Source organism: Procambarus clarkii, chromosome 91 (genome assembly GCF_040958095.1).
Source record: "Procambarus clarkii isolate CNS0578487 chromosome 91, FALCON_Pclarkii_2.0, whole genome shotgun sequence".
In the NCBI taxonomy this organism is placed as follows: Eukaryota; Metazoa; Arthropoda; class Malacostraca; order Decapoda; family Cambaridae; genus Procambarus; species Procambarus clarkii.
In genome coordinates, this window is record NC_091240.1 from 11836165 (window position 1) to 11860299 (window position 24135).

Here is a 24135-nt window from a genome sequence, read left to right on the forward strand (position 1 = left end):
TAACTTTTTACTCTTTTACTTATTTTTTTTAAATCGTCTTTTACAATGATATGCAAGTTTGTCATTATTTAAAAGCACAGGTAGTTTGTGCTTTTAAATAATGACAATTTTTAAATAAAATAACTTTTTTTTAACGTGTATTGCAAAATATGAGACATGTTCACGCAATTGGAAGTCCGAGCTATTTTTATACAGCGATATAGAGGAAAACATGAATTCCCGAGCCTCTGGTCATGTAATGGAGACTTAGTGAACGGGTGGAGGTTGGGAGTCTGGAGTCAGTTTCATAAAATGGCCGGCGAGTGGGGGATGGAAATATGACTCAACTCACCCGAGGCCGAACACCTGTCAGTTATATAATCTATTGCAGAGACCATGCGCGGAAATCAGAGTCATTCAGTGGTATGTTCTGTAAAACATTAATGCCCTGAGAATAAGGAAACAAATCCATCAGTCTGATCATTTTGATCAGAGTTAGTAGTTGCTGTGTTGCATACAGCAATATTGATGTATTTGTTTTGGATTCGAGCACTTCCCCGATATAGAGCAAGCAACATTTTGAACGCACTGCAGGTACTATATACAAACTTATTTATTTTGTAATTCCACGCTGAGGAGAGCGTTGAGTGGTGACGGTCCAGGTGGCTGGCTGGGTGACGGGAATAACGGTCTCGTCTTCACGCTGGTTCTCTTGTGCCCTGACTGCACGGGCTAGAAACAAATTGAAGTTATTTGTCTAGCATTTCGGTTTTCGTTTTATATTGATTCGTACTGAAAATAAAATAATCTGAACAGCATGTATGGTAAAGACAGACACCGACCGACCGATCAGCGGACGGACGGATAATTGTTTACCTTTCCACCGTGTTAATCTTGTTTTGTAGTATTTTCAAAATTTGTTGCTGAATTGTCGAGATCGGTTTAGTTTACTGGGTACTTATCTCTAGCACCTTAACGCCTAGGGTGTTAATGATTTATCATCATCATGCCAATTTGGCGGGTATTTAATTATTTACATTACTATTGTAAGTATATACTTCAACTGCACACGAAAACACCTAAATGTGCTATAAAGTGCATCTATATGTTGTTTTAGTGAAATTAGCATTAAGGAGGTGTACTAAAAGATTTACCAGCTGTACTCATTGGTGGAATTACTGCACTCAATCCGGTGGGGGAAGGGGGCCGCCTAGCATACCTGCCTGTTCTGTTTACCTTTATAAATAAATTATATGATTATGATGTATAATGAATGAATAATTTTATTGTTTTTTCAATTTGTATTTAATGTTTTATTTTTTATTTTTAGGTTGCGTGATGGAATACGCGGCCATGTTGAGCGCGCCAGATTTAGTGTCTGGATTGCGAGATTTGCTGGCTGACCCTGACCATGCAGTGGTAAAGCGGACCATACGGGTGTTCGCAAATGTCTACCGCCACGCCTTCCAGCTTCTGTCCACAGGCGACCTGGATGAGGTCACCTTCAATGGCGCCTGGCCCGCGGTCAAAAGCGTGGCAGAACAACTCATACACATGTTGACTACAGCAGAAAATGAAGGCTTGATAATTCACATAGTTCGATTTTTGGAAGCAGCATTAATAGCTCATCTGCTGTCTGACGTATCACGCTTTCCAGAACTTGCCACCCAAATTCCAAAGATAGTGGCCAAAGGTGTGAATGCATTAAAAGCGTTAGTGACGACCCCCTATGTCGGTGGCTCGGCCTTCATTGTGGCGGTAAGGGCACTCATAACCGTTGCCTGTTACAAGCGGGACCTCTGGGTCCCTGTTACCAACCTTATAGAAAAACAAATTGCCTCTCCACCACCAACGCTGTTCGACCATAATGTACGATCTCTCCACAAGATACTACAGAGGAACCTTTTCAGATTGTTAAGACGAGCTGACTCGACACCCCTTCGCAGCCAACTGATAGAAATGATGGTAACCGTAGGCGTCCCTCGTCGCATGCTGTCTCAGTGGGCACCACCCCAGGAGAATCGTAAAAGATCGGCGCAGCTGGCACATAGTGAAGATGCCATCACTGGACGAAACACTCCTCCAACTGCCAAAAGAGCTAAACATGAGAATGTAAATGAAAACAGAAGAACGCCGCCTAGGGATCCTCGCGAGGCTCGTGACACTAGAGAAGGGCGTATTCCTCGGGACATGCGTGAGGTGCGTGGTGAATCACGAGACCCAAGAGTTAGTGGGGAGCCTAGAGACCCAAGAACGGCTCAGCGTGCAGTCCCAAGACTTAGCCCACCTCGCGATCCACGAGAATTGCACGGCAAAGACCCACCCAGCAAGCCTAACACACCGCCAGCCTCTGGGAGGTCCACACCTGAAATAGTAAATGTTCCCACCCCTGAAGAGACGACGATTGTGTCTGTACCTGAGATTGTGTCCATGCTCGAGGAGAAGAGTGTGTCTATACCCGAAGAGAAGATTGAGACCATACCCGAAGAGAAGATTGTGGCCACCATACCCGAGAAGATTGTGTCTGCACCTGAGAAGACTGTAAGCATTACCAAGAAAGTAAAAGAAGTTAATTCTAACTTTGAATTCTTGAAGAGCTTGATTACAAACACAAAGAGTAAATCGGCACCCTCTTCAGAACGTTTTTCTGAGAAGGAGAGGACCCTTTATGAGCGATTGGATCATCCTCATGTGGTGGAACTGGTTTTATCTTGCCTTGATAGTGTGCCTGATTCACCCCCAGAAGATCTGCTTACACAGCTTGGTCATGGCAGCGGTGATGTAGATGGTATCAGGGAACATTTAACTCGCCTTCTGGCTCCGCACCTACATGCAGACTTTATCAACAGTTTGACACCAGTTGATGAGGAAAACGTCTCAAACCCACCGTCAAGACCACCTTCCACTTCAGCAGCTACAACCTTTTTGCATAGTGTAACTCCACCCCTGGACATTCAGCGGGAACCCTCACCACCTTCTCCTCCATCCTCCAGTCGCTCCACACCCACAGATATATCTCTAATGTGCAATTCCGATGTTGATCTGCGGCATTTCTTGAATAGAGGATTCCAAACCACCGGAGATGTTGATATGAGGACAAGTGACCAGCGATTTTCCAGAGATCCCAAAGGAATCACAGGAAACCACAAGCCTCTAGTAGATCCAAGGACTTCAAGGGCTGACCCAAGAATCCCCAAAACAAACAATGTAGACAATAAAGGTGACGTATTAGATACCAGAACATCCTTGGTCAACACAAGCACACGACTAGACCCAAGAATTACAATGATGGATCCTAGAACCCTGTCAGACTCTACAGACGCGCAGCGGACTACCATGGATCCTAGAATCGCGCAGCCCTTCACTGATGCCAGGAATTCCAGAATAGGTACTTGTACTGACCTTGGAGAGCAGATGTTGGGTAACAGCCAGCAAAACTTCATGGGAATGAATAGTGGTTTCACCGGAGTGAGAAATAACATGATGCAGAACAATTTCCAAAATTTTGATTCCATGTTTGGAAACGGCGGTGGCCTAAATCAGCAAGACCCACGATTGATGAATGGGGTAGGGCTCTGTAATGGGCCCATGGACCTCAACTCCGGAAGACTAGGAAATGGCAACCTTCATAATCCAGGTTTCATGGGAAATGGGGGCAATATGTACAGAGCGGGGCCCGGTGGACCATGGCAGGGTAATATGCAGCCAAACCGTATGGCCATGATGATGCCTATGATGAACGGTGCCCCAGGCATGTTCTCCCAGGCGCCACCTATGCACTTGTAGCTGGTGCCGCCCAGGCTTCCCCTCGGGGAGGCGATGGGGGTGAGGCGTCCACTTTTTCCCCCAAACTGCCCTAGCTGGCAACCATACAATTACGGGCCAAATATAAACTTTTAAGTTTTTATTTTTATCTTGAGTTATTTCCAATCACTCCATAAGGTGCTAAAGATTATTAATAGCAATGTGTAAATGATGACTTATGTTTACTTGTACTCATTTTGCTTATCATTTGATTGATATCTTCTTGTTCAGCTGTTACTGTTACCTAATCATTCTGTTATGAAATCATTCACTTAAATAAGGATCTTTGTTTGTGTTCTGTAAATATGGTGTTAAGTATAGAAAGAAAATAATATTTGTTGTTAAAACTAATGTCACTTGTACAGCAGCAGCAGCTAGTGCGTCCAGGGCTCAGTGCGCATATATTTATTATGAGTGAATGTATTGTGTATTCCTTTTTTTATATTTTGAATAAACAATATGAAAGACTTTTTAGCTTTTTCCATGGTCCATGTCCTAATTTGTAAATTAAATTTGTTAATAAACAAAGGTTAATTAAATTTAACACCGATTTTCATAGTGTTTGCAAGCCCACACCAGTTGCCCAATCAAATACCTTTTGAGATGAGATTTATTGTAGTTGTATTAAAGGAATGGTGAACTAATAGACAAGTATTCGAAGGGGGCCAGGAGGACTAATAAAGGAAACATTTTTCTGTATTTTTAATTACTGTAAACTTGCTTTATATATCATAGGACATAAAAAACTAAAGTTTGTCTGCATTTTACTATATATAACTTGGTTTACAAACACACACACTGGTCAATAACAGTATCAAATGAGTATACCGATATCACATTTATTAAAGATAATTGATGTGAACAGTAACATTAACTGTCATATCAGACAATAAGGAAGCCAGAGAATTTTTAAATTGGATCTTCACTATAACCTTGGCAGTTGATGGCCAGATGCTTGGGGCTAGCCTCATACAACTTCAGTCCTACAAAGTTGCCTTTATGGAGTGTCATAAGAGGTCTGGGTTTCCTCTTCCCTCCCCTCAAGGTGGGAAATTGGCCTGTATAATCCATTTATGAAGTTGGTGGTTAAAAAGTGCCACCTAAAGTCCGTAGAGTTTAGCATTGACTGAAATACTTGTGTAGTCAGATACTGAGCTGCAAATTGTGCGAGCATGAATAACAAATTTGCACTCTGGGCACAACCTTTTGATTACAGTGATACGTGTAGGGAAAAATGGTTAGTGATGGTGGGAGGGGGAAAGAACAGGGAAGGTGTACTCACCTAGTTGTGCTTGAAGGGAGGGATGGGCACTGGGTCAACTCAGATAATGCTGGGTATCCCCCCATCCTATCTAGTACTGTACTTGTATATGTATGTATATATATATGTGTGTGTGTATATATATATACTTCGGCTTCTTCAACTTCGTTCCCATAGGGTCTGAGACCTTAGGCCCATGGGGAAAGAGTGCAAGAAGGTTTCTTAAGGATCTTGGTTCCAAGCTCATTGACACTACAAGAAACCCTAGAGCGGCAAGTTTTCTCTTCCAATGCCTGAGTGTCGCGATCCAGAGGGGGAATGCCCGCTGCGTCCTTGGTTCCTGCCCGGCGTCGGAGGAGTTCGAGGAAATCTACAGCCTCTAGGAAGCAAATTTTTTCTTGTGTCCTCTTAATGTTCATTTTTTGTATAAAATCAGATATGTAACTGTATAACCTTGCATAATAAAGTGTACACCATAAAAAAAGGGGTGGTAGGAGTAGCGAACACTCGTACGTATTCTGAGTTAAACGGCAAGTTTTTCTCTGAATGCTCTATGTTCCCTTCTTTGAGGTTGTGGGTCCCTATAATTGCACCAGAGGTGGTACCCCAAAATAAATAAATAAATAAATAAATAAATAAAAATATATATAAATATTATATATATATATATATATATATATATATATATATATATATATATATATATATATAATGTATGTCTCATTCAATATGACCGCATATTCTGTATTTACTATCTTCTGATTTAGGGCTTCTATCCCTCTTAACTATTTTCTTAGCATCAGGGCTTAGCTGAAAGAGGAGTTCTCCAAAACTCATTTTCATAATTTCAAGGTGAAGAAAAGAAGTGAATTACTATAGAATGTATTACACTTATTTATACAATTTGCACAACGTTTCGAACCTCCATGGTTCATTCTCAAGTAAAAAGAATTTTCAGAACTGGTTGATTTATACCCGCACTGGGTCAGGTGATAAGACAATAAAGGTAAAAACATGGGAGATACATAAGGGATAAATGGGGGGTGAGGCACATAAGAACATAATAATAAAGGTAACTGCGGAAGGCCTATTGGTCCATACGAGGCAGCTCCTATCTACATACAAAGATTAATCAGGTTATCTACAATCAAAGATTTATATTATATATATATATATATATATATATATATATATATATATATATATATATATATATATATATATATATATATATATAAATATATATATATATATATATTATATATATATTTATATTAGTGTGCAAAATACAATATTCCAAAAGATGTGCATTAGCACTACTGTATATGCAAATTAATATGGTTAATATTGTTCAGAACTTCTTACATGATATACACAGCTCAATAAACATTATATAAAAAATTTAAATCATATATACTGTACAGTATATGATAAAGCATTCATAAATACAAACTGCAAGAATGGCAGTTATTTGGTCCAGTAAATAAAACTATCTGTCATAGGCACTTATCTTGCAAGTATATAAACTTATATATATCTTACAAACCTGAGCTTTTCAGAGATAACTGTTGAGACCCTTCAGAGGGCACACAAACATAGAAAGTGGGTTTACCTTTGTACTTTTTCAATATGTGAGAGATGAGGCGGTCTACACAGTCCTGCTTCACCTGAAATATTTTATGGCATAAGGAACTGGTGGAGTGTATACTAAGAATTTTCCAAGCTGTTCATTTGCAACTGGGCTGATCAAAGAGCAGCCCACGTGCGATTAAGTTGAATATGTACTCACCTGGTTATACTCACCTAGTTGTGGTTGCAGGGGTTGAGCTCTGGCTCATTGATCCCGCCTCTCGACTGTTAATCAACTGATTTAAAGATTCCTGAGCCTACTGGACTCTATCATATTTACATTTGAAACTGTGTATGGAGTCACCCTCCACCACATTACTGCCTAATGTATTTCACCTGTTAACTACTCTGACACTGTAAGAGCTGTATGGTGTCCATATCTCCAAAAACATAGATAAATAAGAAAAAAGTGCTGACATGCTACTAAATGGCTTCCAGACCTAAAATACAATAACTGAGGAGAGGGTAGTCTTTAGTGTTTTTCCTGCCCGAAACGCTTTGCGTAATAGTGGCTTTAGGCATTGTATGTACTAGCTCTATCTATAAATTCATCAATATTTGTATCACCCCTTGTATGTATGTACTTTATCTGAATAAACATTTGAATTTGAATTTTGAATTTGAATTTGAACAGGGAGGGGGTGAGGAGAGGGTACATATGTTGAAACTAGAAGACAGAAGAAAAATAATATAGTTCATCTTGTGTTTTTCCTAGTCAATGCCAGCTATAAGTCAGCCTAGCTGTTAGAATTATGGAGGTCCCCCTTAGGCTTACTACTGACGTTTCCCAGGATGGAACCCACAGCAGCTGTCTAACTCCCAGGTACCTATTTACCACTAAATAACCAGTAGCATCAGGTGAAAGGAAATGATGCCAAAATGCTTCTGTCCTACCACGAGAATCAAACCTTAGGTTAAAATCAAGGAAACAAAGGTACCAAAAACATACCAATATTATCGTTTGCAGTGATTGATGGATAGAATATTAAATGACCAAGATTATAGGGAATACGAGATACCATAAGCTTAGCTTTCATCTTATAACTAAGCTTAGATAATTATACATGACAAATGAACCAGATAGAGAGAGCCATTTTTAGAGCTGAGGCAGCATGTGCTGCATTTATCCTCCACCTACCAATGTAACAGTGCAGCCGCCAAATCCTCCACCAGTCATCCTTGACCCAAACACACCCTCAACTTCCAAGGCAGCTTCCACTAGCTGGTCCAGCTCACTGCATGACACATCATAGTCAGCCCTGTAAATCATTATACATTATTGCAAAATTTGATTTACTAAGAGAAAGGAGAGTACAGTACTGTTCTCTTACAAAATGTTTCCAGGCTCTAATGGAAATTTTGGTTGGATTTTTTCCTACAGTCTCATTCAACAAATAATTTATATAAAGATAAAATATATATATCTGGTTCCATTTTGTATGTTCAAGCATTACACTATACAATAAGTATTGGAAAATATTTGAATCGTGAATGTACAACAAAGTGAATAACAGTCATTATACACTCCAATCTGGATGGAATGTACAGTATATATAAATATCTTTATACAGTATAAATTTCATTATTAATTTATTTATTATGCACCTATACCCATCCCATTGGGAGGGGTAGAAAGGGTTACAAAGGCACATAATGGGTTTGGGAACTGAATCCCATAGTTCATTTAGCTAAGCAAGTGACAATCTTATAAAGAAAGAGGAAATAACTGAATACAAGAAACATGTAAGAATAACCTTTCTAAGTACAGAAGTGTTTATGTGGTAATGTGTGTGAAATGATGCTAGAAGCAAAAAAAATTGCTTAACACTTTGTAGGTGTTGACCAAACCACACACTAGAAAGTGAAGGGACGACAATGTTTCACTTTCTTGTGTGTGGTTTGGTCAACATATTTCAGCCACATTATTGTGACTCCTCATCTGCACTTTGTAGGTGGCAATGAAGGATTTAAGAAAGTGAGACAGTGTAAAGATGATGTTTTTATAATTGAATAACCCAAAGAGAAAGTTAAAGAAATCAATATACAGTATAGTTTTCACAGAAATGGTGAAACTTCATGGTAAAGTCATTATTGCTTGCTTACACAAATTTCTATTAACCAGCTAAGGTTTATGGCTAAGAAATGTTCTCACCTGAGTGAATTATGCGATTCAGTCATTAACTTTCCAAACTGTGAATAATCTGCTTTCTTGAGTACAGACACTGCTTGCTGCGTCCGGTGGATCTCCGAGATAGCATGTCGGGCTCTTCTGTACACTTCTTCACTCAAAGAAGATTTGAGAGCTGAAAAGCATCTTACTTAATAACTATTTCTTAATTAAATATTTGTAATAAATTAAAATATATATACATATTTTTTAATAGTTATGAGGTTATCATCAGTTCATACCAAGCAGTCTATATAGAAGTCAAATCAGGCATAAATACTGACAATACTACCCTCATCTGAGTAGATGAGGGTAGTATCGTCAGCAAACACTATAGGTTTAAGGATGTTAGAGACATTAGGCAGAGCGTTGATGTATATAAGAAATAAGAGAGGTCCTAGGATGCTGCCCTGTGGCCTATACTTAGACAAGAGACTCAACTTTAGCACCACATACAACACATAACCAAGAAAGTCTCAAAAACGGTTGGTATACTCTCTAAAATCATATATTATGTTCCAAACTCTGCTCTCCTCTCACTATACTATGTGCTAATCTATCCCTATCTTACATATGGTGTCTGTGCATGGGGGTTCAACTTCTGCAAACCACCTCAATCATCACCCAGCAAAAATCAGCTATCAGAATAATAACAAACTCAGCTTTCTGACAACAATCAGCCCCCCTTGTTTAAATCCCTAAACATGCTAAACATAAACTCACTTCACACATTATCTTGTGCATTTACATTTACAAAACCCTGTTCTTAAATGCAAACCATGCTCTGAAACTCTTCGTGGACACAAGTAATAGAACCCATAATCATCATACCAGAAATAAATCTCTTTGATATCCCCAGATTCAAACTTAATCTGTGTAAACACACTACTGTATTCAAATAAAGGGACTTTGTTTATGGAACTCACTCCCTAACGAATTGAAAAGCTGTCCAACTTTTGTCTTATTCAAAAATAAAACCAAAAAGTACCTAATTTCATCTTCATGGTTTCCTACCTAGTGCCTTATACCCACACTGTATCTGGTGCAACCCAATCCCCCAACATATGTACCTAAGCCATATAATCTTTACCTTTGTTATCATTGCTATCACCGTATATCATAGTTGTCATATTGAGTGCATATTTTACTGCATTATTCCTTGAAATGATCCCCAAATTGTGCTACAATGAACCAGTTGATAACCCCTCAAATTTTACCATAATGTACCTACAAAGTTTCTAATCTTTGTCATTATTGTGTGTTAATCTAATCTTTGTGTATTGTGTCAAATTTTCTTACAATGTATCTGTAATTTTTTTTTGTCAATTTTGCTGGAAATTACCTGCTTAAAAATATCTGTTAGATTAAGGACCTGCCTGAAACACTATGCATCCTAGTGGTATTACAAGAATGTATACAAGTAAATAAATAAATAATAAATATACTGTATTAAGAAATCAAATCATGCAGGTAATATGACAGGAGTGACTTATATAAAGCAAAGCACAAAGGATAATCAAGGGGCACATTAACACACACAATATGTGAATTTCTCCGAGAGAAGGACTTTTTAGTCAATAAGGAAGTGGCGAGTCATGACCAAGCAAAAGCCCCTCAAACAGCAAGATGATTGACAAATCAGTTTATGTGATGCAGTAGACAGTTTTTACAAGACACTTAAAATCTTTAAATAAATCTGGCAGACAATTATTTAGGCATGATACTGGGTTAAGTTACAATGGTCATGTGGTTGTACGTTAATAAATACACAGATCCATAACACTGATACAGAGAACAGTATAACTACGGTACTACTGAAATGTAAGAAATAAACAAACAAACATTCATTAATGAGCAATTAAATGTTGAGTGTCTATATTATGTACAAGCAAACTGTATTTATTTTTATACTACATATAAATTGAACACTTTAATTCAGATATATTCAACCTTCAATCTGCAGAAATTTATTAAATTTGCATGAATGTAGCAAACATGACTTTAGAGCTACTTGCTTGGGCTTTGATACAATCATTTTAATTGCACAAGATTCATAGTTTTATAGTTTGTGTATGAGGTTTATGGAACTGAAAAATTATTGTTTTAGTGAATGATGCCCAAAACACTGTTGGGCATCATTGCTTTATGAGAATTGATGAAGTGCTAAGCTGTGTACAAACTGATTAAACTGTAGCTATCCACCATATCAGGATGACTATTGAATTAACACTGCAGAACTGTTATAAAAATCTCATGTATCTTCTTAATTTCACTTGTATATAACAAATTTTTAACACTACAACTATTTGATAAACAGCAGGGCTTTCTTACTTTCTAAATCTTGCAGCGTTGCATCCCGTAGACTCTCTTTTTTCATGGCTTTAGCAGCTTCATGACACTGTTTGCGACGAGTAGGATATTCAGTTCCGGAAAGTGTATGACGCACATTAGAGTTGATGATGACAAATGAGACAGAGGGGTCATTCAGTGGCACCAATGTTGATTCTAGCGATCTGTTAATAATGGAATTTTGGAATAATAATTGAAATTTATTAATGACTGCAATAAGTTCAACTGGGAAATTGACTCCAACAATTTTTAGTACAGTACAGTGGAACCTCGACTTACGAATTTATCGAGTTACGACCCCAATTTCGTCTGCAAATTTGACCCGACTTACGACCCTTGCCCTGACTTGCGACTTTGTTTATCCACATATGGGTTAACCGTGAGCGTGGCGCACTTCAGTTTACCACTGTCTCGCCAAGTGACGATCACGCTTGAATTCTTTGTACTCGCCTAGTTGTGCTTACGGGGGTTGAGCTTTGGCTCTTTGGTCCTACTTTGGCTCTTTTTTTTTTTTTGTAAAGAATTAATTGTTTTTGTGCTTTACTTTTGTTCAAAAACCAAAAATTATTATATATCATGCTATAGGTCCCAAGAAAGTCAGTGGTAAGGTTCAACCTACGAAAATAGTTGAGAGTAGAGGCAGTAGAGTATGTCTCTTTCTCATTAAGAAAATGTGTGAAGCATGGGAAGAACTGCAAAGTTTTGTTGAAAAAACTCACCCAGATAAAGCTGTAGCAGGCCGTTGCATTGAATTTTGAATGACAATGTGATGTCTCACTACAGACAAGTGTTAAAATGTAGGGAAAAACAAGTGTCTTTAGACAGATTCTTAGTAAGACAAGCAAGCAGTGAGCCACAACCAGGTCCTAGTGGTATCCCTGCAAAACATAGGAGAGTACCTCAAAGAAATCGTTGTTGTTGTTTTAGATTTAGCTACTCAGAATGAAATGTCCATGTAGCACAGGCTATGGTGAGCCCGTAACAAAGAAATCATCACTGCCTGATGTTATAATGGAAGGGGACTTCCCTTCCAAACACTAACACCTCTCCTCCTCCCCCCTCCTCACCGTCTTTCATACACCAACAAGAGTCATCAATAAAGGTAAGCTATAACTTGTTCATACTATAGTATAGTATAGTATAAAATATATGCATGTATTATGTATGAATGTACAGTAGTTTGAAGTTAATATTTTTGGGAGTGTGGAATGGATTAATTCAATTTACATTATTTCTTATGGGAAAATTCGTCTAGAGTTACAACCTGTCTCTGGGAATGGATTAAATTCATAAATGAAGGTACCACTGTATTTTAATACTTTTAAAATCCTGTCTTAGGTGAACTTTTATATATAGTCAGCAAAATATTAACAACAGAAACCAAGGGGAAATTACAAATATATTTCAATCATTAAATACTTTACAAGAGAGGCAGGACGTAATAATTTTTACATTCGTCTTTTTTTAAAGTTGGCACAATTGCAAGATTTTAAAATCAATATAGTAACTAAGCCTGAAGATCCCACAGAAATTTACAGCATAAAAAACTCTGGGAACACACAAACTCAAGACAATTATGTACCAATGTAAATATTTTTATAATCATTTTTATAATCATTAAGAATACCTGCAGTCAATAAGAAGAGCATATCCTTCTCTTGCCATAGTAGAGATGAACTGGTCCATGATCCCACAAGGCATGTTTGCAAAATCATGCTCGGCTTTCTGACAAGATAATGCCTTTTCCTTTAAGCTGAAATGACAAAATCAATTATACTATATTTAAAATGTTTATTTGTAAGACATTTGAAATCAGTGGCCAAATTGAAGAAATTTATTTTATATGTTTATTCTATAAGTACAGAAGTTTCTTCAAATACATTGATAACAAATATATACAGTACTGAATATCAAGCTTTCTGTGTAAATTCAATCTTATTTCTGAGCAGGACACTTAGTTGCTCTCTGAGGCAAGATTCTACTGGTCCCATAGATAGGTTTGTAGTAAGTGTATCTATTGTATCAGGGTGGAGCTATTATCGTACCGGATGGATGCTCGCTTGACTGTTATTGTTTGGTGACCGGCAGATCAGCTGTGTCGTGCATATATACAGGTCAGTAGAATAGGTACCCTCTTTATTTCTGTTGCCCTAACTTTAGCAGAGATGTGTAAATACTTCATTCAAAATGATCTGCTACCAGTAATCTTAGCCAAATATCCCCAGTTTGCTAACTGTAGATAGTAACTTTTGACACTAAGTGATTGTAACCTATCCACCACTGCCCACTGGATGGGGGGGCGGTGTGCAGGGCAAACATATCAATTATAGTAAAGTAAAGTAAATTTTATTCAGGAAAGTATATACATAGTTGATTAACAAATATAATGTTGGATAAAACCATAGAGCTAATGTTGTGTAATGTGGTGGTATGGTTTCCCATTGTTGGGGAAAAGAAGTCTGTCAGTCTTTACATAGTGGTGGTATGTGATGGTGATATATGGGTATGGTGGTAGTGGTTTTTGTATCAGATTTTACCATTGTTACCCCCCTTTTGCCCAAGAGGCTTAAAATGGCATGGTAATTATCATGGGGAAAGTGTTAAGTTGGTATGACTACGAAACATTGGGAAAGGATAAAAGGACAGGATGGGAGCTGGGATATTAAGACAATGAAAGAATGGCGCCCAACCATTTTGACCATCAGGAATTAGACGCTAACATGCAAGATGCAAAAACATCGTTATTTCGACTAGTCAAAGTGGATAGATCTGATGGCTGAAAATTAATGTTGTTAATTATACAACACTAAGTAGAAGCTACACAAGCTCTGAAGTACAGTACTGTAATAGTGTAAGGCAGATTCCAAGATATGGCCAATATCTCAGAATCTACCTTACACTATTACAGTACAGTATTTCAAAACTTGTGTTTTGAAACTCAAGGACCATTATGAATTTAATTCTTGTAACTTTTGAAAGAATTGTAAATTTAAATTTATTAACTCTGGAGCAAATCTCTCTCTATGGATTGATTGTGAAGAGACTGATGTGAACATTTCCTAGCATCAGGGCATGTGTGTGTGTGTGTAGATAGTCTGTTGCAGCTATGCTTATTAATTTTCAAGTTAACATTAAAGAGTTTTCCCCTCCTACCCAATATCATGTTAAATAGTTTTAAAATCTGCCACTTGGTGGCTACATAACAAAATAACTACAGTACAGGTACTAACATATATAAATGATGAAAGTTTCAAGCTGGTGCATAAAGGTGTTTGTCAGATATTGCAAAGATACTAACCAAATTGTAATCACCTTATGTAAACAATAGGGTATTCTACCAGGGATGCAAAACTAATTAACTTGTTATATGCCAATACAAAATAAATTACTTCAAACCATAACACAATACATACCTTGGGGCTTTGGTTCCAGTGATGGCCTCAAGGAAAGTGTAAGTTGCTACTTCAAGTGAAGCACTACTGGAGAGTCCACCTCCAAGTGGGACTGATGTAGTCACTACTGCATCAAAGCCACTAACAACTCCTGCAGCAAGGATTAGCATCATAGAAGGGGTGAGGGCAAACAACGTACTGTATTCCTTAATACAGTCTAACTGAAAAATCTTGACTGATAGCTGAAGCCTTGATAAGTCTTATATTCAGGTAAAGCTTGCATCAGATATGTATTTTTCTTTTTTAATAAATATCTGATGCATACTTTTTTCTTTTCTGTTGGTTTAGGGTGATAAGACAAGCAAGACATGAAATATGAAAAAATAAAAACATTATTAAAGATAATGTCATGGTTTTATTAAAACATCTACAAATATTTTGTAAACAAAAGTAGTGAAGGTAGTGGCTCTGAGCCACAAAAATGCTTGTTACAAGAGTCCAGCCCAAAACAACTTCGAAGATCAGTTAGACTACAACAAAAAAGGGGAAGCGAAAACCTCACAAACGTTGGCATTACACAGAATAAAACAAACACTAAACATTATCTATGTATTACGTATAGTCAAAACATATTTAAATGAGATGCAGTAAGAGTTATCTAATTCAAACCTTAGTAGTTCAAATCTGTGTAATTTGGTCTGTCAAGTCCAAGCTCATGTTTACTTAATTCAGACAGAAATCTGAATTGCTGGGTTTTGCTGGGGCAAAACCAGCAAAACTGTTTTTTTATAACACAAATTTTTTTAAATTATGCATTAATAACATAAAATAAAGAAAACAAATAAATAATATTAAAAAAATAAACAGTGATTGCCTAAACTACATGTAAAGGCTGTGTAGTGTAGTGTATTTCTCTGTTAAAATAAGATTTATTCTTCAAGTGGACCTGTCCTGACCCCCATGAACTTACTCACCCCATGTGTTTCTCCTCTCTTGTGATACTACAAAGTGGCAGTCCATAACTGAACTATTTTCCTTTCTAACACTGTTTCTTTAATACAAACATTGATCATTTTTTGCCAAGAACATGTTTGGCAGCAGCAATAAAAGTGGTGGTGTTAAGAGGAAGCAAGTTACGCTATCAATTAAGGATAAACATCGAGTGATTTAACTTTGTGAAAATGGCTATACCACTGTGTGTTGCGAAAAAATTTGGGACAGACATAAGTATCGTCTGGTACTACAAAAATTATATCTTAAATAGTGTACATGCAATACAAGCACTTGAACAGTAATTTTAGGGTCAGGATAGGTAATGTAATGTTATGGTAATGTACTCCAACCACCAAACCTCCCAGAGGAGCCAGAACACATGCACTACCCTGGAAGAGCTAACCAGAGAAGACAGCTCAGCCATATGCAGTCAAGATAAACAAGTAGTCAAGGCACACACAATTAGATCACTAGAATAACATGCATGTGAAGCAGGTCGGGAACAAACAAGCACAAGTCTCCACATAAGACAGAGTTCAAGAAATGGCAGACAGTTAGCTAAACGGTGATGCTTGAAGAGCCAAGAGGAAGTAGGTAGAGTGCACTGAAGTGCACCATGCACTTGAATGACTGGGGTAGCTACCCAGGACCCTCGGGTCACAGTGGCTGCCATCTGCTCATGAGGGTTAAGTAGAGTTAAACTTAAGACAGTGAGTGCAAACATAATTTAAATCAGGGTTGCAAATATTGTTCAAGCAGTTGCTTGTTTTAGTGTGCCCTACCTTTCTGGAAATTTATATTCTTTGGTAATGAAGTTGTCTAGTATTTCCCCTACCCTATACCTCTATTGAGGGAGCCACATTCTGGTAGGCACTCCTGATTCAATACAGTTTTTGGGGGGCTCTCCCAGAAAAATGTTCGAGGATAGACTGGAAAAGTGAACACTTGGATTTATCTGGAACATAACCAGACTTTTCCTATATTCATTTCAGAATAATGTATAGTTTTGAGTTACACAAGTCTAAAAGAAATATAATCCCTCCAAAAATTGAAGGCTGCCTGAACTTGTGATCAAGGGTTTCAAGTCAATAGAATTTTATCTTGGTCATTCATGGCTGTATTAATGACCCTGCCATGGACATGTAAAAAATGCATTTGATGCTGGTGACATTATGTTGCCCTGCCTAACTAGATACTATTCTGTTAAGGGACACAGTGCGATCTTACTTTGGGATGCAGCAGAATTTTCTCATCAGAAGTTTTTCACATACATTACAGTAAACTTTATTCTTGCTCCAAACTTTCTGTAGTTTTGTCTGTAATTACAACAATGACATGTGGTCTCCTAATACCAGTACACTGCTCTCCTAGTACAGAATCCTCAAAAGGCAAGAAGGATAGTTTCACTAATTTTGCTTGCAAGATTTGAAGAATACCGATGCCTGGGGCACCTGACAGCTGGGTGGACAGCGCTTCGGATTCGTAGTCCTGAGGTTCCGGGTTCAATCCCCAGTGGAGGTGGAGACAAATGGGCAAAATGTTTCTTTCATCCTGGTGCCTCTGTTACCTAGCAGTAAATAGGTACCTGGGAGTTAGACAGCTGCTACGGGCTGCTTCCTGGGGGTGTGTAACAAAAAGGAGGCCTGGTCGAGGACTGGGCCGCGGGGAAGCTAAGCCACAAAATCATCTCAAGATAACCTTAAGATACTATATGGTATTGTATTGGCTACAGTAATTACAGGTACTTTGCTTTTTATATACAGCACTGGTAACAATGTTTTGTTAATAGAAATTCCTTACAGTATTGTAAAAGTGATCTTCAAAAAATGGGATATATTAGTAATAAAGTTTGTCATTAATACTGTAATTATGATCTAAGAAGAAATTAATTTTCTCACTATGTTTACCATATAAAGTACAGTACATACTGTAATTCTGACTAACTTATCCTGTATTGTAATGTAGATATTAATAAAAATGGGTTGATCTACTTACTGTACCTTTCAAGTTTATCCTATTGAAGAAATTCATACAAAAAATTTCATACCAGGAAAATTGGCAACAACTCCTTTAATGTAATTGGCCCAATTTGGTACACCAGGTTTGAGAGGAGCTGATTGAGAAGGGGCTTCAAATTCCACTTGTAGAGGTTTATCAGCAAATTCCGAAAGTGTGTGCACTCGACACATCCCTGACTCTGTCTTCCTCCCAATAATAACAGTTACTAGTGGAAGAGCCTGCAAAATAAACCCTTAATTAATGTAATACAGTACTGCATATTAAAAGGTTAACATATACTGTACTGCATACCTAAATTTCATGTAGAATTGTTACACTATTTTGTATTTCAGAGTACAATACAATATTTGAATGTTTCCAACATATATAGTCATAAAGTCTTTATATTATACAACTAATAATAACATATGAAGGATACAAATTACTGTACTTGATAAGATAATACATGCATGAGTGCTGGAGTGTTTGAAGTGAAGGTTAGACATTCATATGTGAATGAGTTTGGTTGTGTTGGAGCAGCCAACCAAAATACTGAAGGAACTACCTTGCATAGGCCAATAGGCCTTATGTAAATTTCCTTTTCGGGGGGGGGGGGGGGGGGGGGGTAGGCCCTTGTGGCTTCTTGAATCAGGGAGCTACTGGAACTCATCCAGAAATTGGGGTTTCATTACATTCAATGCCAGTATTTTCTTATGTCTTACGTTCTCATACATTTGCCACACTGATGTTATAAGAATAAAGTGTGAAGTCTTTTTAATTGTGACTATCATTAAGTTATGTGGATACTATAGGACAATAATTTTTATCAAATGTATCTTTCAATGGTAAGTTGAACAAATTCATATGATCCAATGTGTCCTACTAAAGTCAGAAATACTGACAGCAGCTTATACACATTATTTCTGAGATGAAATGCTCAACTATTTATTATCTAATCAAATAGATATGATCGCTATCAATAACGCATCTGGTTCACTCTACGAGACCAGGAGAGCTGCGGCTCAGAGATCCATCATAGAACTGGGAAAACTAAACAAAAAGCAGAGGGGCAACAAGTGATGTAACTGTTTGAAGGAAATTAGGTACTCTTAGTAAAGCAGAGCAAATAAGTGTTCCTGATGAGTACATTTCCTGACTAAAATGTGCCTGGCCACCACTAGATAGTAATCAAGGTCACCTAAAGTTTGAGCAAGCCTGCCACCTCTCTCCATGCCCATTATCAACTACTTTGCTTCTCATTTTCAATGCACCCATTGTCTCCCTAATCTTTGTCTGATACAGTATATCTGACACTACCATTTAGTATCTGTTCTTTGCCTTCTCTGCTATCCCAACATCATAATTATTTTTGGTTTGTATTACTTTTTGTCTTGTCATAACATCTTAGTCTAGTTTGACCATTTGTTGCTCTAGATAAACTTATCAGATAAAAAGAAGTATGGAGAAGTATTTTTAGTCCCATGGTTATCTATTTTGAGTCATTATTATTTGCCCTAATTGATGTACAGAAAGCCTATATGGAATACTATGTTCCTTCCATTTATTACATCAGAGGAGACAGTATCAGTACTACCCCTGATATAATAAGTGTAACAATTGCTTAATTAATTTTACTCTTAATTATCTTGCATGAGTTTCCTGCTCTAAGTGAATCTCTTTAACTAAAATTTTGCTGTACTGTATGTCAATTTGTATACATAGTATACAGAGATTCATGTAACTTGCAATCATGTAAACAAATTAATGTTCACAAATTTGTTCATTTGAAATTTAGAAATAAAGTCTGTAAAATACAGTAGTGATGAAGAATACCTGAAAATAATGTTTTAATAATGTTGGTGTAAAAATATTCACAATATGATTCATTTTTGCAAACTTGCAGATGTCACCCATGTCATTGAACCTGGAATGTTACAGAAATTTATTTCCAACTATATAATGCAGAAGCTATATACTGCTTCTGCAGTACTCTTATGCAGTATTCTTTTTAATTTTGAACCAATGCAATCAGAAATGTTATGTACTGTATTATAGAATATTATTTGATTCATAGTTTGTGGTCAAGCTGGCCACTTTCTAATTTTCCCTAATTAAACAGAACCACATTAACCTAACATTCCTTAACTGAGCCTAACTTAATGCAGAGTTTCCTTAACAAAACATAACCTTGACTAACAAATCATTTATAGTGAGTCCAGAAAAGACTTGCAAACTGGAAATGGTGTGTATTAAAAGAGGTAACTTGTTCAAGAAAAATTATGCACCACCAAATGATATATACTGCACTCACCATGGGAAAAACAAAGCCATCATTATAATCAGTGTGCTCTCCAATGATATTGACTCTGCCTGGCGCTGAAACTGCTACATCTGCAGAGCCTCCATATGTTGCAGTGAAAACTGATTGGGCCTCAGACACCAATGAAGACACTTCAGGAATCTTGGAAGACATTTCTGAAATATGCATGTGTTTATTAACTACAGTAAATTATAGCAGGAGATAATGTGTCAATAATGACTGGATATATGTGCACCAACATCTTGTGTGAAGAAACACATCCACAGTTTTGAATCGAAGAGTAAGATGAAGAGAGAATGCTATCTGAATGTGTTGTTTCTTGGCCAATGCATCCATTCCATTCCTGTTTATCATGCATTTCTGGATGGGGTAGGTAAGGTTATATCTGGTAAGGTAAAGACTAGAATAAATTATATTTGGATATGCTAATGTGTGCAATTATACTAGATGTGTAAGGAAAAATTACAAAGTTATCACAGCTTTTGGCATTAAAACATATACAAAAATTATACAGCAGAGATTTACCTGAATTTACCTGAGGGGCCACTATCTCTCAAGTGGCCTCAATGAGGACAGGAAGTTGGTGACTAGTTAAAAGTCCTGAAGATTTTATTGAGCTGGATTTTGAAACTCATCCATGTTATGGCATTTATGGCTTCTGCAGTATGCAGTTACTAAAGAGCATTTCTCAGTCTCCTGAACATTTATACAGTTCATATAGAGCTTTTCACAAGACTGCAATAAATTTTTATCCCACTACACCAAGCAGAGCTTTGTACCATTAGAGATTTATACTGGGTTGAGAAGTAGAACATAAATAATTCAGATCTAAGAGTTCACTGTTCTGCAGTGTGGAAGAAAATAAATAATATACATTATATATATATATATATATATATATATATATATATATATATATATATATATATATATATATATATATATATATATATATATATATATATATATTATATATTTTCACTTTATTGGGGACAGGCAGCCTGTGTATATATACATGTTAGGCTTCTATCGAGCCCCCCCCCCACAAGGTGGAACAACTGACCCTCCCCCAGGATACAACACCACAACAAGCACACTAATTCCTATATTATGAAGGACTAATTCATATTTATAATTTAACATAGGAGCGAATCAATTTGGAATGAAATATTTAAAAATATCGAAAATTCCTCTGCCTATGTACCAACGCTGTGTCAATATTTCATTCAAAATGATCTGCTACCAGAAATTTTAGCCAAATATCCCCAGTTTGCTAACTGTAGGTAGTAACTAAGAGTGATTTTTTTTTGAGATATATACAAGAGTTGTTACATTCTTATACAGCCACTAGTACGCGTAGCGTTCCGGGCAGGTCCCTGGAATACGATCCCCGCCGCGAAGAATCGTTTTTACAACCAAGTACACATTTTACTGTTGAGTTAAACAGAGGCTACAGTTAAGGATTTGCGCCCAGTAAATCTTCCCCGGCCAGGATACGAACCCATGACAAAGCGCTCGCAGAACGCCAGGCGAGTGTCTTACCACTGCTCCACGGAGACAGGTAGACTGATTGTAACCTATCCACCGCTGCCCACTGGATGGGGGGCGGTGTGCAGGACAAACATATCAATTGTGACACTAGCTCTCCACATATGTCAGTTGCTTATTTTAGAAACTGTACTTATGGTCGATCTCAAACCCATTGTTGATGTGACGACTTATACTGATTTTTGTAACTAGCTCATCAAGACTAACTTGCTTAGCTAAATGAATTGTGGGGTTCAGTCCCTGAGCCCATTATGTGCCTCTGTAACCCTTTCCACTACCCCCCACAAGATGGGTATGGGGTGCATAATAAATGAACTAAACTAAACTATTAAGCAAATCAGGCGTTGTTAACTAGGCCAAGCAGTGGGATTCTGTCTATTAGATACTGTACATGACTATATAACATAAATGTCATCATACATGGCACCATTACAGCCCCGTTCCTGGGCCAGGTAAGTCCACTACGGGCTCACCATAACCCGTGCTACTTGCAACTTGTTCTTCAGAGTTGCTAAAGTCTAAAACAACACCATACAAGACACCACCAGTGATGCGGACCTTTGTAACCCGCACCAACACCCACCTGCGGCCACGGGCGTCACACGGGTGAGGTGCCACGCTGACACTGCCTCCCCTCATCTCACTCCTTATCAACACCTGCCTAACGTACGACACCTTCAGTCACCTGCCTAATGTATGATACGTCTGCCTAACGTACGACACCTTCAGTCACCTCCCTAATGTACGACACCTTCTGTCACCAGCCTAATGTATGATACGTCTGCCTAACGTACGACACCTTCAGTCACCTGCCTAATGTATGATACGTCTGCCTAACGTACGACACCTTCAGTCACCTGCCTAATGTATGATACGTCTGCCTAACGTACGACACCTTCAGTCACCTGCCTAATGTATGATACGTCTGCCTAACGTACGACACCTTCAGTCACCTGCCTAATGTATGATAGGTCTGCCTAACGTACGACACCTTCAGTCACCTGCCGAATGTATGATAGGTCTGCCTAACGTACGACACCTTCAGTCACCTGCCTAATGTATGATAGGTCTGCCTAACTTACGACACCTTCAGTCACCTGCCTAATTTCTCATTTTTTGTATGATACGTCTGCCTAACGTCTTCAGTCACCTTCAGTCACCTGCCTAATTTCTCATTTTTTGTATGATACGTCTGCCTAACGTACGACACCTTCAGTCACCTGCCTAATGTATGATAGGTCTGCCTAACGTACGACGCCTTCAGTCACCTGCCTAATGTATGATATTTCTGCCTAACGTACGACACCTTCAGTCACCTGCCTAACGTACGACACCTTCAGTCACCTGCCTAATGTATGATACGTCTGCCTAACGTGCGACACCTTTAGTCACCAGCCTAATGTATGATACGGCTGCCTAACGTACGACACCTTCTGTCACCAGCCTAATGTATGATACGTCTGCCTAACGTACGACACCTTCAGTCACCTGCCTAATGTATGATACGTCTGCCTAACGTACGACACCTTCAGTCACCTGCCTAATGTATTGTACGTCTGCCTAACGTACGACACCTTCAGTCACCTGCCTAATGTATGATACATCTGCCTAACGTACGACACCTTCAGTCATCTACCAAATGTATGATACGTCTGCCTAACGTACGACACCTTCAGTCACCTGCCTAATGTATGATACGTCTGCCTAACGTACGACACCTTCAGTCACCTGCCTAATGTATGATACGTCTGCCTAACGTACGACACCTTCAGTCACCAGCCTAATGTATGATGCGTCTGCCTAACGTACGACACCTTCAGTCACCTGCCTAATGTATGATACGTCTGCCTAACGTACGACACCTTCAGTCACCTGCCTAATGTATGATACGTCTGCCTAACGTACGATACCTTCAGTCATCTACCAAATGAATGATGCATCTGCCTAGCGTACGATACCTTCAGTCACCAGCCTAATGTATGATAGGTCTGCCTAACGTACGATACCTTCAGTCACCAACTAAATGTATGAGACTTCTGCCTAACGTACGATACCTTCAGTCACCAACTAAATGTATGAGACTTATGCCTAACGTACGATAATTTCAGTCACCAACCTAATGTATGATACGTCTGCCTAGCGTGCGATACCTTCAGTCACCTACTAAATGTATGATACGTCTGCATAACGTACGATACCTTCAGTTATCTACCAAATGTATTATACGTCTGCCTAACGTATGATACCATCAGTCACCTACCAAATGAATGATACTTCTGCCTAACGTACGACACCTTCAGTCACCAACTAAATGTATGATACTTCTGCCTAACGTACGATGCCTTCAGTCACCAACTAAATGTATGAGACTTCTGCCTAGCGTACGATACCTTCAGTCACCTACTAAATGTATGATACTTCTGCCTAACTTACGATGCCTTTAATCACCTACCAAATGTATGATACTTTCCCCTAACGTACGACACCTTCAGCCACCTACCTAATGTACGTTACCTAGTTGTACTCACCTAGTTGTGCTGGCGAGTGTTGAGCTTTGACTCTTAGGTCCCACCTCTCAACTGTCAATCAACTGGAAAGAATGTTACGTTACCTATCGTCGCCGGCTGCAAATATCTACGTTTTCTAAGTAACGGAATCGATAGGTTAAATGGGTTACTTGGGTTTGTACATTTGT

The 24135-nt window shown here is 38.2% G+C and overlaps 2 protein-coding genes across 4 annotated transcripts in view; one reads left to right on the forward strand and one right to left on the reverse strand.

Annotated features, from left to right (window-relative positions):
* LOC123774066 (uncharacterized) overlaps positions 1–4252 on the forward strand; it is a 32770-nt gene extending 28518 nt beyond the window's left edge. For both annotated transcript variants that reach the window (XM_045768194.2, XM_045768196.2), the window contains one exon: positions 1310–4252. In XM_045768194.2, coding sequence (XP_045624150.1) covers positions 1310–3765 — 2456 coding nt within the window. In that variant the 3' untranslated portion in view covers positions 3766–4252. The remainder of the gene's footprint in view (positions 1–1309) is intronic.
* Positions 4253–5913: 1661 nt separating this feature from the next.
* Positions 5914–22182, reverse strand: LOC123774065 (galactokinase). Of its 2 annotated transcripts, none has more exons than XM_045768192.2 (9): positions 22024–22182; positions 19884–20047; positions 17622–17811; positions 14603–14732; positions 12817–12942; positions 11172–11353; positions 8826–8976; positions 7812–7932; positions 5914–6711 (listed from the first exon to the last, which is right to left on the reverse strand). In XM_045768192.2, the coding sequence occupies exons 2-9, from the start codon at positions 20043–20045 to the stop codon at positions 6583–6585; spliced, it is 1191 nt and encodes a 396-aa protein (XP_045624148.1). In that variant the 5' UTR covers positions 20046–20047; positions 22024–22182; the 3' UTR covers positions 5914–6582. The 2 variants fall into 2 exon arrangements, with proteins under 2 accessions (XP_045624148.1, XP_045624149.1); XM_045768193.2 differs by lacking the exon at positions 22024–22182 and adding an exon at positions 20418–20686.
* Positions 22183–24135: the final 1953 nt, after the last annotated feature.

What these genes read in the sequence shown, in the direction of transcription:
- LOC123774065 (XM_045768192.2), bottom strand. Translation starts at nt 20,045, where the DNA reads ATGTCTTCCAAGATTCCTGAAGTGTCTTCATTGGTGTCTGAGGCCCAA. An exon ending in ACTGGAACCAAAGCCCCAAG is followed by an intron (nt 12,943 to 14,602) that starts GTATGTATTGTG and finishes TTGTCATTTCAG; the next exon opens with CTTAAAGGAAAAGGCATTAT. An exon ending in AACGCTGCAAGATTTAGAAA is followed by an intron (nt 8,977 to 11,171) that starts GTAAGAAAGCCC and finishes GATGCTTTTCAG; the next exon opens with CTCTCAAATCTTCTTTGAGT.